The sequence below is a fragment of the Silene latifolia genome, chromosome X, assembly GCF_048544455.1.
Source record: "Silene latifolia isolate original U9 population chromosome X, ASM4854445v1, whole genome shotgun sequence".
Taxonomy (NCBI): domain Eukaryota; kingdom Viridiplantae; phylum Streptophyta; class Magnoliopsida; order Caryophyllales; family Caryophyllaceae; genus Silene; species Silene latifolia.
In genome coordinates this window covers 47,070,761-47,083,903 of record NC_133537.1, presented here as the reverse complement: position 1 = coordinate 47,083,903, position 13,143 = coordinate 47,070,761, and the positions used below count along the sequence as shown (strand labels likewise).

Below are 13,143 nucleotides of genomic sequence, written 5' to 3'. Positions count from 1 at the left end.
TATATCAGCGGTTTGATGCGGGAGTGTTTAGAGTTATTTAATATTCAAAGTTAATTTCTAAAACGTCATTTCAACCCTAATCATTTTACGTTCACTCTAATCACTCCTTAATCATTCTCTAATCTCATTGTGTGTGCAACTGTCGTAATCCTTGCGTGTATTCTCTCATCCTACTGTTGGTAAGTTTCATTCCCCATGTCATTTATGTTCTTGTAGGGTTTACTGTATATATGGAATTTGGGGAATAGGGGGGAATTGTGCAATGTGTAATTGTGCTATATGGTTATTGTATAGGAGAAGACTTCATAGAGGAGCCTTTCTGATTGTTCGGTTTCCGTACTGCCGTTGATTGCTAAGGTAGGGTTTCCCTACTCAGTTTACTGTTTATTGATTTAAGACTTGATTGTATTGTGATTGTCGTTATCTGCTGATCATTGGAGTACGGATGTTGTGATGATGGTGTTGGTGTGGTTGTGTTGTGATGGTTGTGGTGTTGTGACAGCTGTGAGGCTGTGTATGTTGTGGTTGTGGTGGAGTCACTTGCGGGAGTGGCTTCACACCCTAGTTCGCCCTCCGTGGAACCCGTCACGGGAGGGGATGTGCACATTAAGGGACAAGAATTGTTAGTCGCTCGTTGATGAGCTGGACTAGGTGGGATGGGCTGCGGTCACCCACTGGCGGCGAGGATTACCTGTTGCGATGGGTAATCAGCGGGGCTACACACTTCGGTGTGTAGTCGATTCTTGTGTGAGATCGGGAGACTGGGGGTGGAGGATGATCACCGGTTACCTTATTTGTTTGTCTTATATTGATTGAGTAATCTGACCCGTTGTTGTTTGTGGAATCTGATCCATTCGGGGATGGTGAGCAGGCTTGATAGGTATTGCTATTGGTGAGCTTGGGGCAGTCATGGGAGAGTTGTCATCACCAGTCGTAGCATCACAGTCGAGTCTTAGTTATGATCTCATAGTTGTCAGACATTGGATTTATTGTATTGAATCAGTTTTGGATTTGGTTTGATGTAAACTTTTACACTTTATTGTATTTTAATAAATGTGCTCAGTTCAGACGCTTTTGATATATACTAACCTCGGGCAACCGAGATGGTAACACACTTTCATGGTAGGATGGTCCTGGTAAGGCACCTTGGTATGGGGGGGTGTTACACAATAAGGGCGGCGATTGGTGGGCAAGTGTGAAGGATCAATTGATCTTGAGGGGTATCAAGTGGAGTAGGCTGGGTTGGGAGTTATGGTGGACGTGGTATCGGGTGGTGTGGGTTCGATTTTGAGTGTGCAAGGGGGTGCGGTGGTCATGCCATCAAGATAGCCAAATAGTTCAATGCCATTCGTGATTACATGCACTTAGAAATGCCATTGACTGAAGGTGATGGTGTCCTTGAGTTGGGTACAATTGGGAAGATTAGTAGTTTGGAAGGTTCAGCGGAGTTGGCAAATTGGGTTGGATTGGAGTCATGGTCACGGCTGGTCGTCGTCGGAGAGGTTTTGATGACGTGAGGTCGTTTGTTGTGATGTGAGATCGGAGTTAGGGTAGGATCGATTAATGCTCGATTCCATGTAAAGGTTGTAATTGCTTGATTGTTCATCACAAAACTTAAAAGTATTTATAATTATAATTGATACAATCGACTATTCTATACAACGATTACATAATAAGTAACACAAAAATAAACTTATCACAAGACCACAAGACCGTTTCATATAAAAAATTAATATTAAAGGATAAAGGATGGTTAAACGATCAAATAATGAGATTATGAATATTGCATTGGACAGTTGCAATAACATAATAATGCAACAAGACGGTTTGGCCGAGTGGTCTAAGGCGCCAGATTTAGGCTCTGGTCCGAAAGGGCGTGGGTTCAAATCCCACAGCCGTCAATTTTTCACTGAAAGTCTGAAACCAGAGATTTTGGCTGTTAAACTAGACTGCCTGCTGTTGTATGTTCATCGAAATTTTTGTTTGTTTTATGGTTAATGGATACAACAACTTAATCCGATGTTGATTCTGGAACACTGGAGGGCCGCATACTAATGTAGTAATGTTATGCCCTTATGGGCAGGTAATATATGGTTGGACATGAACATGTATGTATTAATTTTGAATTTTGATACAATGTATCCGTCTTTTATACAATATACTCCTATGTATTACTGACAAGTAGCCAAATCTGAACCCGATTTTGACATTTAATCTAATCTAGGTCCGAACCTGATTCTCCAATGTTATATGAGCCACAAATTTGGTTGATGGATCGATTTGAAGAAAAAAAATAATCCTGAGCCTACCGTGGGACGATACAGATTTGCTTGTAATCATGTAATGGTCCAGCTATCAGATGTGTACTGAGCTATATCAAGTTGATGGATCAACATGTTTGTTTACAAATACAGTGAATTTACATATTTAACTACTGAAAATAAGAATCTCTTACACTCTTAAGATGTACTCGTTTTCCCGTTTACAATATGTTTTGGTGTTGGCTGGTTTCGATACCAAGTCATGAGTATCAACTCTCGATGACTTTGCCATCAAAAAAATTTAATTTAAACAAGAAAACTACTCCATATGTAATTAAGCTAGGTGTTGCTATGTACTCCGTATTTACAGTCTACCTAGCTACAGGCTAATCGCTAAGGCGGGCCTTTGTTTAGAATGCAACGAGCCACGAAAAGAGAGTGCACCATAGAGTGACTGCAACTGCAGCCACAGCGTACGTCCATAGCATTATAACTGAACACTCTCGCTGCCCTATTCCAAACAGCTGAGTTACAGTTCCTGTCATATTTAGGTAAAAAAGAAAAGGATTTAGGTTGTGAGACCGTCTCATACAAAATTTACAGAAACTTAAGAATGACAGATTTCTAAGCGTACCTAGGTTCATTGCAGGCGGCAGGGCATAATGAATCATTAGAGAGAAGTGGAGAAGTGGATTATGAGGTTCGACAAAACCAAGGTGAACAGCACCCTTGACTATAAGGATTCCTATCAGAGGAAGGAGTATGTAGCGGACTGCTATTATGCCGATAATTACTGTATGTTGAACCTTGCATCCCCTTAAACCTGGATATTGAATTTAATCTCAGGATCCTCATTCAAGCATTTTTGTTAATTTGTCGAAAACAAATGTAGAGGGTTTATGTACCTTTAAGAAGGTTGGCTCCGAGTATTAAGGCTGTACATGGGATTGCTGCATCTCTGTGGATTCGATTATTCACAACAAAAATTGAAACGTCAGATTAAAAGTTCACCACATTTTACTTGTCGAGTTATTCGAGTGAATTTACTACATATAAATTTGATCAATTATTCTATATATGCTTTTGAGTCTTTAAAGTGAAGAACTACTGCTTGGTTTTGTAGATAACATACCCAATCATAGAACTTGTGTTCGAAATGACACGGAGAGGAGCACTGTCACCGATCAGCACATACTTGATAGGCCAAATCATTCCGATTAAAATGCCAATAATCTAAATCACAAGAAAACAGTTAATGAGATCATTTGTTACCTTACTAAAACTACAATAACAATTTGTGTTGTGGATGTACTAGGAATATCAGAACACGAGAACAATTAATATTTACCCCTGCAATAGTTGAAGGTGCCATTGCTTTCTTAAGATTCATCTTCTTTGAGGCGTCTCTTAAGCATCGCTTTAGCATGCGCGCTAACGTCATCTGCTCAAAATTGTGAAAGTTGATAAAGAATTAGCAACAAGTTACCGGATGATGAACGAGTTACATATATAATGTCTCTTTAAACAATTACCATGAAATTACAAGGCTCTGAAAGCTCTTTGGATTGATTTGCAGAGGGAAGACATTGTGCATCATTTGCTGGTGTTTCTTCGTCAGCCTTGTTAAAGGAAGAGTCAGAGAGTTCATCGACAGGAGTGACTAGAGTAGAATTCATACGCGAAAGGAGCTCTAGATCTTTCACGTTCACTAATGTTTCCTCGGCTTTTCCCTCAACAGTGTTACTGCTACTCACCACATCCAAATTTTCGGGTACTGTATCCTTGGGATAGATCCTCACCATATTGTATACGTATGACCAAAAGTAGGTGACTCCAATCTGTTTTAATAGGAGTAAGATGATGTAATGAATTAGATGAACACATTATTTTAAGAATTAATAAATGTTATGAACTGTAGTTTATTGAATTCAGAAATATACCGCCATGGAAAGGGACGCGTAAACCTGACCGTGTGGAGCACAGACATCAGGCATTCCAAATGGACCGCCTTTCAGTTGACACATCGCCGGGATAATGATGATGGGTAAGGCCAAAAAGTTACCTGATCAAATAAAAAATCAGGAACAATAAGAGTCTTGACTGATAAACGATTATTCCTACAAGACAAAACTGTCGCAGTCGTAATTACCTGAGGCACAGGATGCTAACATGAGGCATTTGATGTGATTTGGAGCTTTTATGACTTTGCCAAGTACCCATCCTAGGACAGTGCCGATCAAGTACGTGAGGAAGATGTTTACGGGCATGAACCACCTAGCATGATCATGAATGCACAAGCGAAACAATGTTAATACGGTGATGAAGAGAAAAATGTTAAATTATGCACAAGGAAGACGAGAAAGAAAAACTAACAGAGTTATAAAGCTTTGAAAGGTGACTGTTTTAGCGAAGCTGACGGCCACAAGTGCTGGATTGAAGCAATAAAACACAATCTGTAGAAAACAGAAGAAACAGTTAGAGATTCGAGAGAGCATGGAATTATGTTAACTAATTGGGTTAACAAAAGATTAGACGCGCACCCTATTCAAATGATGCCGGGAAGTATCACCCAAGATGTCGATACTGTCCAGAGCGAGAAACAAACCGGCAGCAGTCATCAAGAGAACCTTCAAAACCGGCATTAAAGCTACTGAAAACATGTCTAAAAAGGAAGCCATGTTGTTTGATTTTTTTTTTTTTTTTCTAGGGAGATTTTGGAGCTGAAGTAGATTGAGTAAATAAGGGAGTTATGCATTTGAGTTATATAGGCATGTACGTAGTCGAAGAAGTGGCTCAAAAGACTCGAAAGGTCAGTGATCATAAGGGAGAGGTCTAGAATTGAGTAGCAATTAAGTTGTCTCTTTCAGTTGCAAGCCAAATGACGCGCACCAGCGATTGCATTGCAGCAAGGGGAGGATGATTCGACCCTGGGGCCCTGCTATATTTAATCTGTCTTATCTTAACCATAAGCTTAAGAGTCCACAGGAGATAGATAGAAGATCTTTAAGGGGACTACATTACCGATACACGAGGCTACATGCCGGTCATTTTCACGAGCGATGAGAATCGTTTGTGGATGAGTTGAAAGAAAGTTCAGAATGGAATTGTTGATATGAGGAAGGTCTTGTTCAAGAATTGTTTCTATAAAAACTAAGCAGGAATAACCTGATGCAAATATCTACAGCCGAAATTATCAAAATATAATACTCCGTATCACAAATCCATCAAATTTCTGCATATTTAATATCAGTAAGGCTAGCAGGTAAAATAATTGAAATGAGGGAATGATGGACTAGGATCAGAACCCGTCGACATTAAAATTGTCATTGCACCTCCGTTTACGCCATAGCAATCACTATGAAGTAACTGAGCTCTGACTAACATGAACACTAACTTGAAAACTAATGTGATCTTTCAATCATAAACCATTATTACTGTATAAAATAACCTTATAATTCTCCTTATATCACTCTCAAGTCTCAAGTCACAACACATACAGGCATACAGCCAGCCATGCATTTAGCCTTTGATAGACAAACATCATTCACCAATGCAGGCAATATTAGACCTGACAAAATTGACCCGGACTGAATAACCCTATTAGATATGATAATTAGTTTAAGGATATTGAATGAAGATGATTTATATTAATTGATTTATTTGTAAATTGATAATCTTAGCAATACATATGCGCACTATTTATAGGTGATCATGCACCTTAAACGCTTGTAAACAATTACACAAGTAATGAATGAGATAAGTTTCTAAACTTATTATTCTACGGGTTCATATACCTAATGCATGAACTTAGTAAATAAACATAAGTTTCAAGACATAAATGTGGAGAAGTTTCACATTCTAACACTCCTCCTTGAGACTTCTTCCCATTACTCCGAGTTGTAATCTTAGATTTTCAAATCGTGGTTTGGGTAAGGCTTTTGTGAAAATATCTGCCAATTGATCTTCCGTTGGGCAATAAATGAGTTTCACTTCTTTTTCTTGTTGAGCATCACGAACAGCATAAAACTTGATTTTCATGTGCTTTGTTTTTGTGAAACAAACTGGATTCTTTGAAATGGCTATGCAGACTTGTTATCGACCAAAATATCCGTGGCTTCATTTTGGTTATAACCTAGGTCTGCGAATATCTTTCTCATCCATTTGGCTTGATTAACAGCGGCCGAGGCAGCAACATATTCGGCCTCTGCAGTAGATTGTGCTATAACTTCCTGCTTTTTTGAAATCCACGAAAACACTCCTGAACCAAGAGTAAAAGTATAACCAGAAGTGCTTTTCATATCGTCAATAGAACCTCCCCAATCACTATCAGAGTAGGCAGTTAGCTTTGGGCTTGAGCATGGTTGGTACAAGATACCAAAATCAGCAGTGCCTCTTAAATATCTTAGAACCCGTTTTGCGGCACCCATGTGAATTTCACTAGGTTCATTCATAAATCTTGATAAGAGGCTTGCGCATACATTACATCCTATCGAGTAGCTTGTCAAGTACAATAAACTACCAACCAAACTCCTGAATTGTTTTGGGTCAACCTTTTTTTGACCGTCATTCTTTGAGAACTTCTCATTTTGAACCAAAGGACTTCCCACTGCTTTAGAGTCTTTGCATTTTAAATTTTTTCTTAATGTCTTGACAAATTTTGTTTGAGAAATGAAGATCCCTTTCTCTGACTGATCGACCTCCATGCCAAGAAAATAATTCATCAGACCTAAATCAGTCATCTCAAATTTTTTCTTCATCTCCTCCTTAAATTCAGTCACCATTTTTGAGTTATTGCCTGTGACTAAAAGATCATCAACATAAAGTGAAACAATGAGCAGATCAGTTTCACCATTCCTTTTTATATAAAGGGTGTGCTCATTTTTACTTCTTTCAAACTCTTGTTCAGTAAAGTGAGAATCGATCTTACTATACCAAGCCCGGGGTGCTTGTTTTAGACCGTACAAGGCCTTCTTTAGTTTGCACACTTTATCTTCATCTTCTTTGTCAACAAAACCTGGAGGTTGCTCTATATATATCTCCTCCTCGAGTTCGCCATTGAGAAATGCGGACTTGACATCCAGTTGATATATTTTCCATTTTTCTTGTGCGGCCAAAGCAATAAGAGTTCGCACAGTATCATGTCTAGCCACCGGAGCAAAAGTATCTCCATAGTCTATTCCGGCTTGTTGTGAGTAACCTTTGACAACCAATCTGGCTTTGTGTTTGTTGATGACCCATCGAGATTCAATTTGAGTTTAAAAACCCATTTTACCCCTATCACTTTTCGATTGTCAGGTCGGTCAACCAATTCCCATGTCTCATTTTTCTTTATCATGCTTATTTCATTTTCCATGGCAATTTGCCATTCTTTGTACTGAGATGCTTCGTCATAGTCTTTTGGTTCTTCAACTGCGAATGACATCTCTCACACTCTTCTTGATCTAAATGAATTATTGGGCAATTATCATATATTTCAGACAACCTTTTTTACCTTGGGGCCCGGCGATATGCGATGTCCGAATTGGCAACAGAGTGAGGTGATTCTCCTGGTATTTGGGAAGTAGCAGGTGTGTTTGGTTCCGTGTTCACACCATCATCATTTGGTCGCGGTTGGTTATGCTCTTGTTGCTGGTAGTGAGATTCAGGAAGTAGCATCACATTTTTTTTCCACTTTTTTCTCCTCCCAATTCCAAATTGCATCTTCATCAAAAGCAACATCTCTACTAACTGTGATCTTCTCCGTCTCAAGGTTAAAAATTATGTAACCTTTTGACTTTGAATCATATCCAATGAAAATTCCTTTCTCTGATTTTTCGTCTAGCTTACCTCTTTTTTGAGGTGGAATATGAGCATAACAAACTGAACCAAATACCTTTAAATGTTTTGCCGTGGGTTTTTTACCACTCCAAGCTTCAACTGAAGTTTTTCCTTGAAGTGCTTTTGTAATGAGTCTATTTAACAAATAGACGGTTGTATACACTGACTTGACCCGAATTTTTTCGGCATTTTCTTTTCTGCTAGCATGCATCTCGCCATTTCCATAACAATTCTATTTTTCCTCTCCGAGACTCCGTTTTGTTGAGGCGTATACCCCACTTGTGAGTTGGCGTTCCATGCCTTCATCTTCACAAAACTTATCAAACTCGGATGAATTGTACTCCTTTCCTCTCGGATCTTAACATCTTAATTTTGCACCCGCTTTGATTTTCGACAAGAGCCTTAAACTTTTTAAAGATTTGAAAAACTTCAGATTTTTCTCTCATGAAGTATACCCAAGTCATGCGGGTAAAGTCATCAATAAACAAGATGAAATATTTGTTTTCGTTAACGGATAATGTTCTTTGGGGACCGCATACATCAGTATGCACGAGCTCTAATTTTTCTTTGGCTCTCCAGGCTTGCCCTTTTGGAAATGGCAGCCTGTGTTGCTTTCCAAGTTGACAAAGCTCACACAAATCATTAGTCACACAAATTGAAGGAAATTCGCGCACAATATTCTGCTTGTGAAGGTCACTTAAGGCACGCAAATTAAAGTGCCCATACCTTCTATGCCACAACCATGTATCCTCCATGTGGGCTCTATTTGAACTTTCCTCGGGAGAGTCCCATCTTAAACTGAAACTTTTATTTTCCAGAATAACCTTCGCAATTTCTTTTTTGTCAGGATCGTATATGGTGCAATGGTTTTTCTCAAAAATAAGTGAGTAACCATTTTTAACAATTTGAGCAACACTGAGTAAATTTTCAGAAAGATCGGGAACAAGGAGGACATCATTTATGTACTTTGTTCCTCTTTTGGTTGTAACTGCAATCGTGCCTTTGCCTTTGGATTTCACAATGGCACCATTTCCCATCCGAACTGGAACATTCACTGATGTATTTAATTTGCAAAAAATGTTTGAATTATTTGTCATGTGGTTCATACAACCACTATCGATTAGCCATTTTTCTTTGTGACTGGAAATCGATGCTTGGCGTGCATAGAATGAATAATCTTCTTCTTGATTGCTACTTAAAAAATTTCTCTTTGGTTTTGACTCTCTTGCCTTTTGCCTGCAATCTTTTTCAAAATGTCCAAATCTGTTGCAATGACGACATTGAGGTTTCCCTTTAAAATAACAATCTTTTTCGGCATGATTTATCTTTCCACAAGTGCCACAAGAAGGATATTTTCCTCTTGATTGTGAAGCTTCAGTTTTATAAGAAGCACCTGAATTTGAAGCATTTTTCTTCCAACCGCCCTTGGAATTGAATGTCTTCGATTTATGTTTTGATGGGAAAGCATTTTCAGATGAAGTTTCTTATTTTTTAAACTTTTGGTCATGTGCGAGCAATGAGCTGTTAACTCGTAAAACACCGAGTTTTGATATATCTTTGGACTCTTCGATTACTGTTATAATTGTGTCAAACCTTTTTGTTAAGGTTCCTAAAATTTTCTGCACAATTCTTATATCAGTAATATCTTCTCCATACATTTTCATCTGATTAACCACTTCCATGAGTCTTGAAGTGTAATCCTTGATGTCTTCATCATCTTTCATCTTCATATTCTCAAAATCCTTTCTTAAGGTATTGAGTCGAATGGTTCGTATTTTAATATCTCCTTGGAACTCTTGTTGGAGTGAATCTTAAGCTTCTTTTGCGGTTGTTGCTCGCATGATCCTAGGAAATATTACCTCCGTGACAGCATTTAAAATATAAGAGAGGGCTTTAGCGTCTTTTAATTCATTTTCATTGATTTTTTTAATTGTGCTTCGGTGTACACAACGTCTTGTTTTTGTTGTTGTATACCACTCTCGACAATTTCCCATAGTGCATTTTCTCTTAAAAAGAGCTTCATTTTTATGCACCAATAATCATAATTTTCTCCTCCAAACATAGGAGCTGTTGGTATTGAAATTGTATTTGATGCGGAAGCCATATTTTTATTTATTTTTGGCCCTTAAGATCCTTGTGGCTCTGATGCCACTTGTTAGAAATGATAATTAGTTTAAGGATATTGAATGAAGATGATTTATATTAATTGATTTATTTGTAAATTGATAATCTTAGCAATACACATGCGCACTATTTATAGGTGATCATGCACCTTAAACGCTTGTAAACAATTACACAAGTAATGAATGAGATAAGTTTCTAAACTTATTATTCTACGGGTTCATATACCTAATGCATGAACTTAGTAAATAAACATAAGTTTCAAGACATAAATGTGGAGAAGTTTCACATTCTAACAAACCCGACTAGACACCCGAAATGAGGACCCGAGCATGAGTCGTAACCCTAATTGACCCGAACAAATATGACCCGACCCGGATATTTATTGTTGCAAACTAGCCATTATCACTAAAGAACTTGAAAATAATAAACCAGAAAATGACCCAAATTCTATGCAAACCCGAAAATGAGCCGACCCGAACTAACCTGACCTGATTGACCCGTTTGCCAAGTCTATGCAAGACTAGACTATATTCTATATATTTAGTGCCATAATCGGCAAAAAAAAGTACGCTAACGTTTGAACTGCTGACAAAACATAAGATATAGGCGGGAGATAGGCGGCCCTGGCTGCTGGGAAGGGTCATTGGCGATGAATGGGACGTGGTGACGACCATAGAAGGACTTCTTTTTAAAGTTGGTCGGACCACAATATCGTTATATTGTTAGCTTTCTTGTTTGTTTTTCAGCTCAACCATCACCGTAAGATTTTAGTTGGGATGGTTCATCTATTATGGTATCAGAGCAATTTAGCATATGGTATGAGGGGGCCTCTGCACTAACCACTCTTCGAGCCTAATGTGCACTTAAATGGGTCAAGGCAATATATCATGGAATGACACGTCATCACATACTTGTGCCACACCATTACTTTCACCGTGTTACATCGAGCCGCATTCCACGTCAGCACTGCCACCTCATCACATCTGATTACATGCCACGTCATCATTGTCATCTTATTTGAGTCTTGATTAAAAACGTATAAATGGTAGGAATTAGGATATAAAAGAAGTTTTAAAAAATGACACAAAAAGATGTTGATCGATCTGTTTTTTTACCCGAACCCGGCCCGAAACCCGTATCGAACCGTTCATATAACGGTGTGATATTGAAAATATTAAGCAAAAAATGTTTAATCTTACTAATATCATATATTAAATTAGATAATAATAAAAATTTAAGAATAATTATGCGTTTATAAGTACAATTAAAGAAAATGATTTTTTTTAAAAGGGCGTTAATCTGACCTGTTCTGACCCTAAACTCGACCATAAACCTGTATAAACCCGTATTTTTCAAACCCGAAATAGACCCGACCTGTATTTTACCCGAACCCAAAATGACCGAACCCGTAACTCGCCCGTTTGACCCATTTAACAGATCTAAGTGAGGGGGCGTAATAGGAATATACCGAGTACAAATTATTAAATTCACTCATATAGAGAGCTCTTTTTCCTAGAGAATTTAATAGTGTAATTTTATAATTTAATTTTTTTTGGGATATTCTATGGTGTACCCCCAAATTTTTCGATTTTCTATGTTGTACCCCTATATTTTTGAAATTCTACGGTATACCCTTAAATTCTATACATAAGTCTATATAATGACCTTATTCATTGTCTTTGCTAGCTTAATTTCTTAATTGATCTATTAAATCGTCTATTTACCATTCCAATTATTCGGCAACGTATTCATTTACCTATTAGTTCGCCGAATTACCATTAACCCACCAAATAGTATACAAATTTAACTCAAATTTATCAAATCGCTATTATCTTTTCATGCTTCATAATGGAGGTTTTTAATAGTAAATTGTACTTAGTAAAAGTGATTTGTGATGCTTCTCATATTAGATGTTGATACAATATTAATGAGTCAAAATAAAGGTCAAATTAAGGTTGTTTTATAGTGACAAAGTTAATGGAGATTTGAAGGAGGTCATTATGGACAATAAGTAAGAAGTTTAGGGGTACACCATAGAATTTCAAAAAGGTAGGGGTACAACATAGAAATCGAAAAATATGAGGGTACACCGTAGAATATCCCATTTTTTTTGTTAGGACAATCTATTTCGGGATATTGAAGGCAATTTAATGGATTGTCCTCTCTCAAGTTTGACTTTTTCATTCGCAAGAGCCAGTTGTAGAATCCCCAGCTACTTGGTTGAGAGACGAGAGCTTTTATCACTCACACGAGCCAACTTTAATTATAATTTAATATTAAAATGACGAGAATACATGAACGGGTGAATATCCTCCATCTTGGTTATTTATTCGATCTCATATTTAAAACTGATCGGTTTTTCAATTTCGACGCATACAAACATATTTGTTGACTTGTTATTTGTTGTTATTGATGTGTCTAAAAAATACTGTACTCCGTATGAGCTAGTGAATTGTGAATGTTGTGACATTAGATGAGCTTGGACCGACCTCATGCAATTAGATTTCTCTAAATTGTTCACCAAGGTTGAATACTTGTATGGTCTCCAACTCTCCGTCCTAGAAGTCGGATCAAAAAAAAAAATGCATTTGTATTTTAATAAGGAATTGAAGGAACCTACGTAACTAAGTTACGTAGTCATTGATTAATCATATATTGTACTCAATTATTAATCAATAATACTAGGATATGCATTAGAATTGTTTGTGTCCTCGTATCTATGAAACTAATCTAATATTAGTTGATATGAACTAGAATTGAAGTATTCATAAGGAAGTATTAGAGAGAGAATTGAGTAAAGAATTATATTTCATAATATCGTGTTTGTTACAATCACATTGATTTCCTTTTATAGTATTTGTAATAGGTTGAGCATAACAACCTTTAACTACCTCTAACTGATTTCCTTAATACATGAGAAGTTAGTTGATTATTAACAACC

The 13,143-nt window shown here is 37.4% G+C and overlaps 1 protein-coding gene and 1 non-coding gene across 2 annotated transcripts; one reads left to right on the top strand and one right to left on the bottom strand.

Annotated features, from left to right (window-relative positions):
* The first annotated feature begins 1,821 nt into the window (after positions 1-1,821).
* TRNAL-UAG (transfer RNA leucine (anticodon UAG)) lies at positions 1,822-1,901 on the top strand. Its single transcript has one exon. It is a non-coding gene; the product is annotated as a tRNA-Leu (tRNA).
* A 480-nt stretch (positions 1,902-2,381) lies between these two features.
* LOC141623285 (protein PIN-LIKES 3-like) lies at positions 2,382-5,126 on the bottom strand. Its single transcript, XM_074439378.1, has 10 exons — positions 4,802-5,126; positions 4,635-4,714; positions 4,411-4,535; positions 4,202-4,323; positions 3,794-4,099; positions 3,610-3,702; positions 3,394-3,494; positions 3,167-3,219; positions 2,896-3,084; positions 2,382-2,799 (listed from the first exon to the last, which is right to left on the bottom strand). Exons 1-10 carry the CDS (start codon positions 4,937-4,939, stop codon positions 2,672-2,674), a joined length of 1,335 nt encoding a protein of 444 aa, XP_074295479.1. The 5' UTR covers positions 4,940-5,126; the 3' UTR covers positions 2,382-2,671.
* Between the last annotated feature and the right edge of the window lie 8,017 nt (positions 5,127-13,143).

Coding starts and splice junctions, on each gene's coding strand:
- LOC141623285 (XM_074439378.1), bottom strand. CDS start 4,939: ATGGCTTCCTTTTTAGACATGTTTTCAGTAGCTTTAATGCCGGTTTTG. Junction 3,495..3,609: donor CACCTTCAACTATTGCAGGG/GTAAATATTAAT, acceptor CTTGTGATTTAG/ATTATTGGCATTTTAATCGG. Junction 2,800..2,895: donor GCCGCCTGCAATGAACCTAG/GTACGCTTAGAA, acceptor TAAATATGACAG/GAACTGTAACTCAGCTGTTT.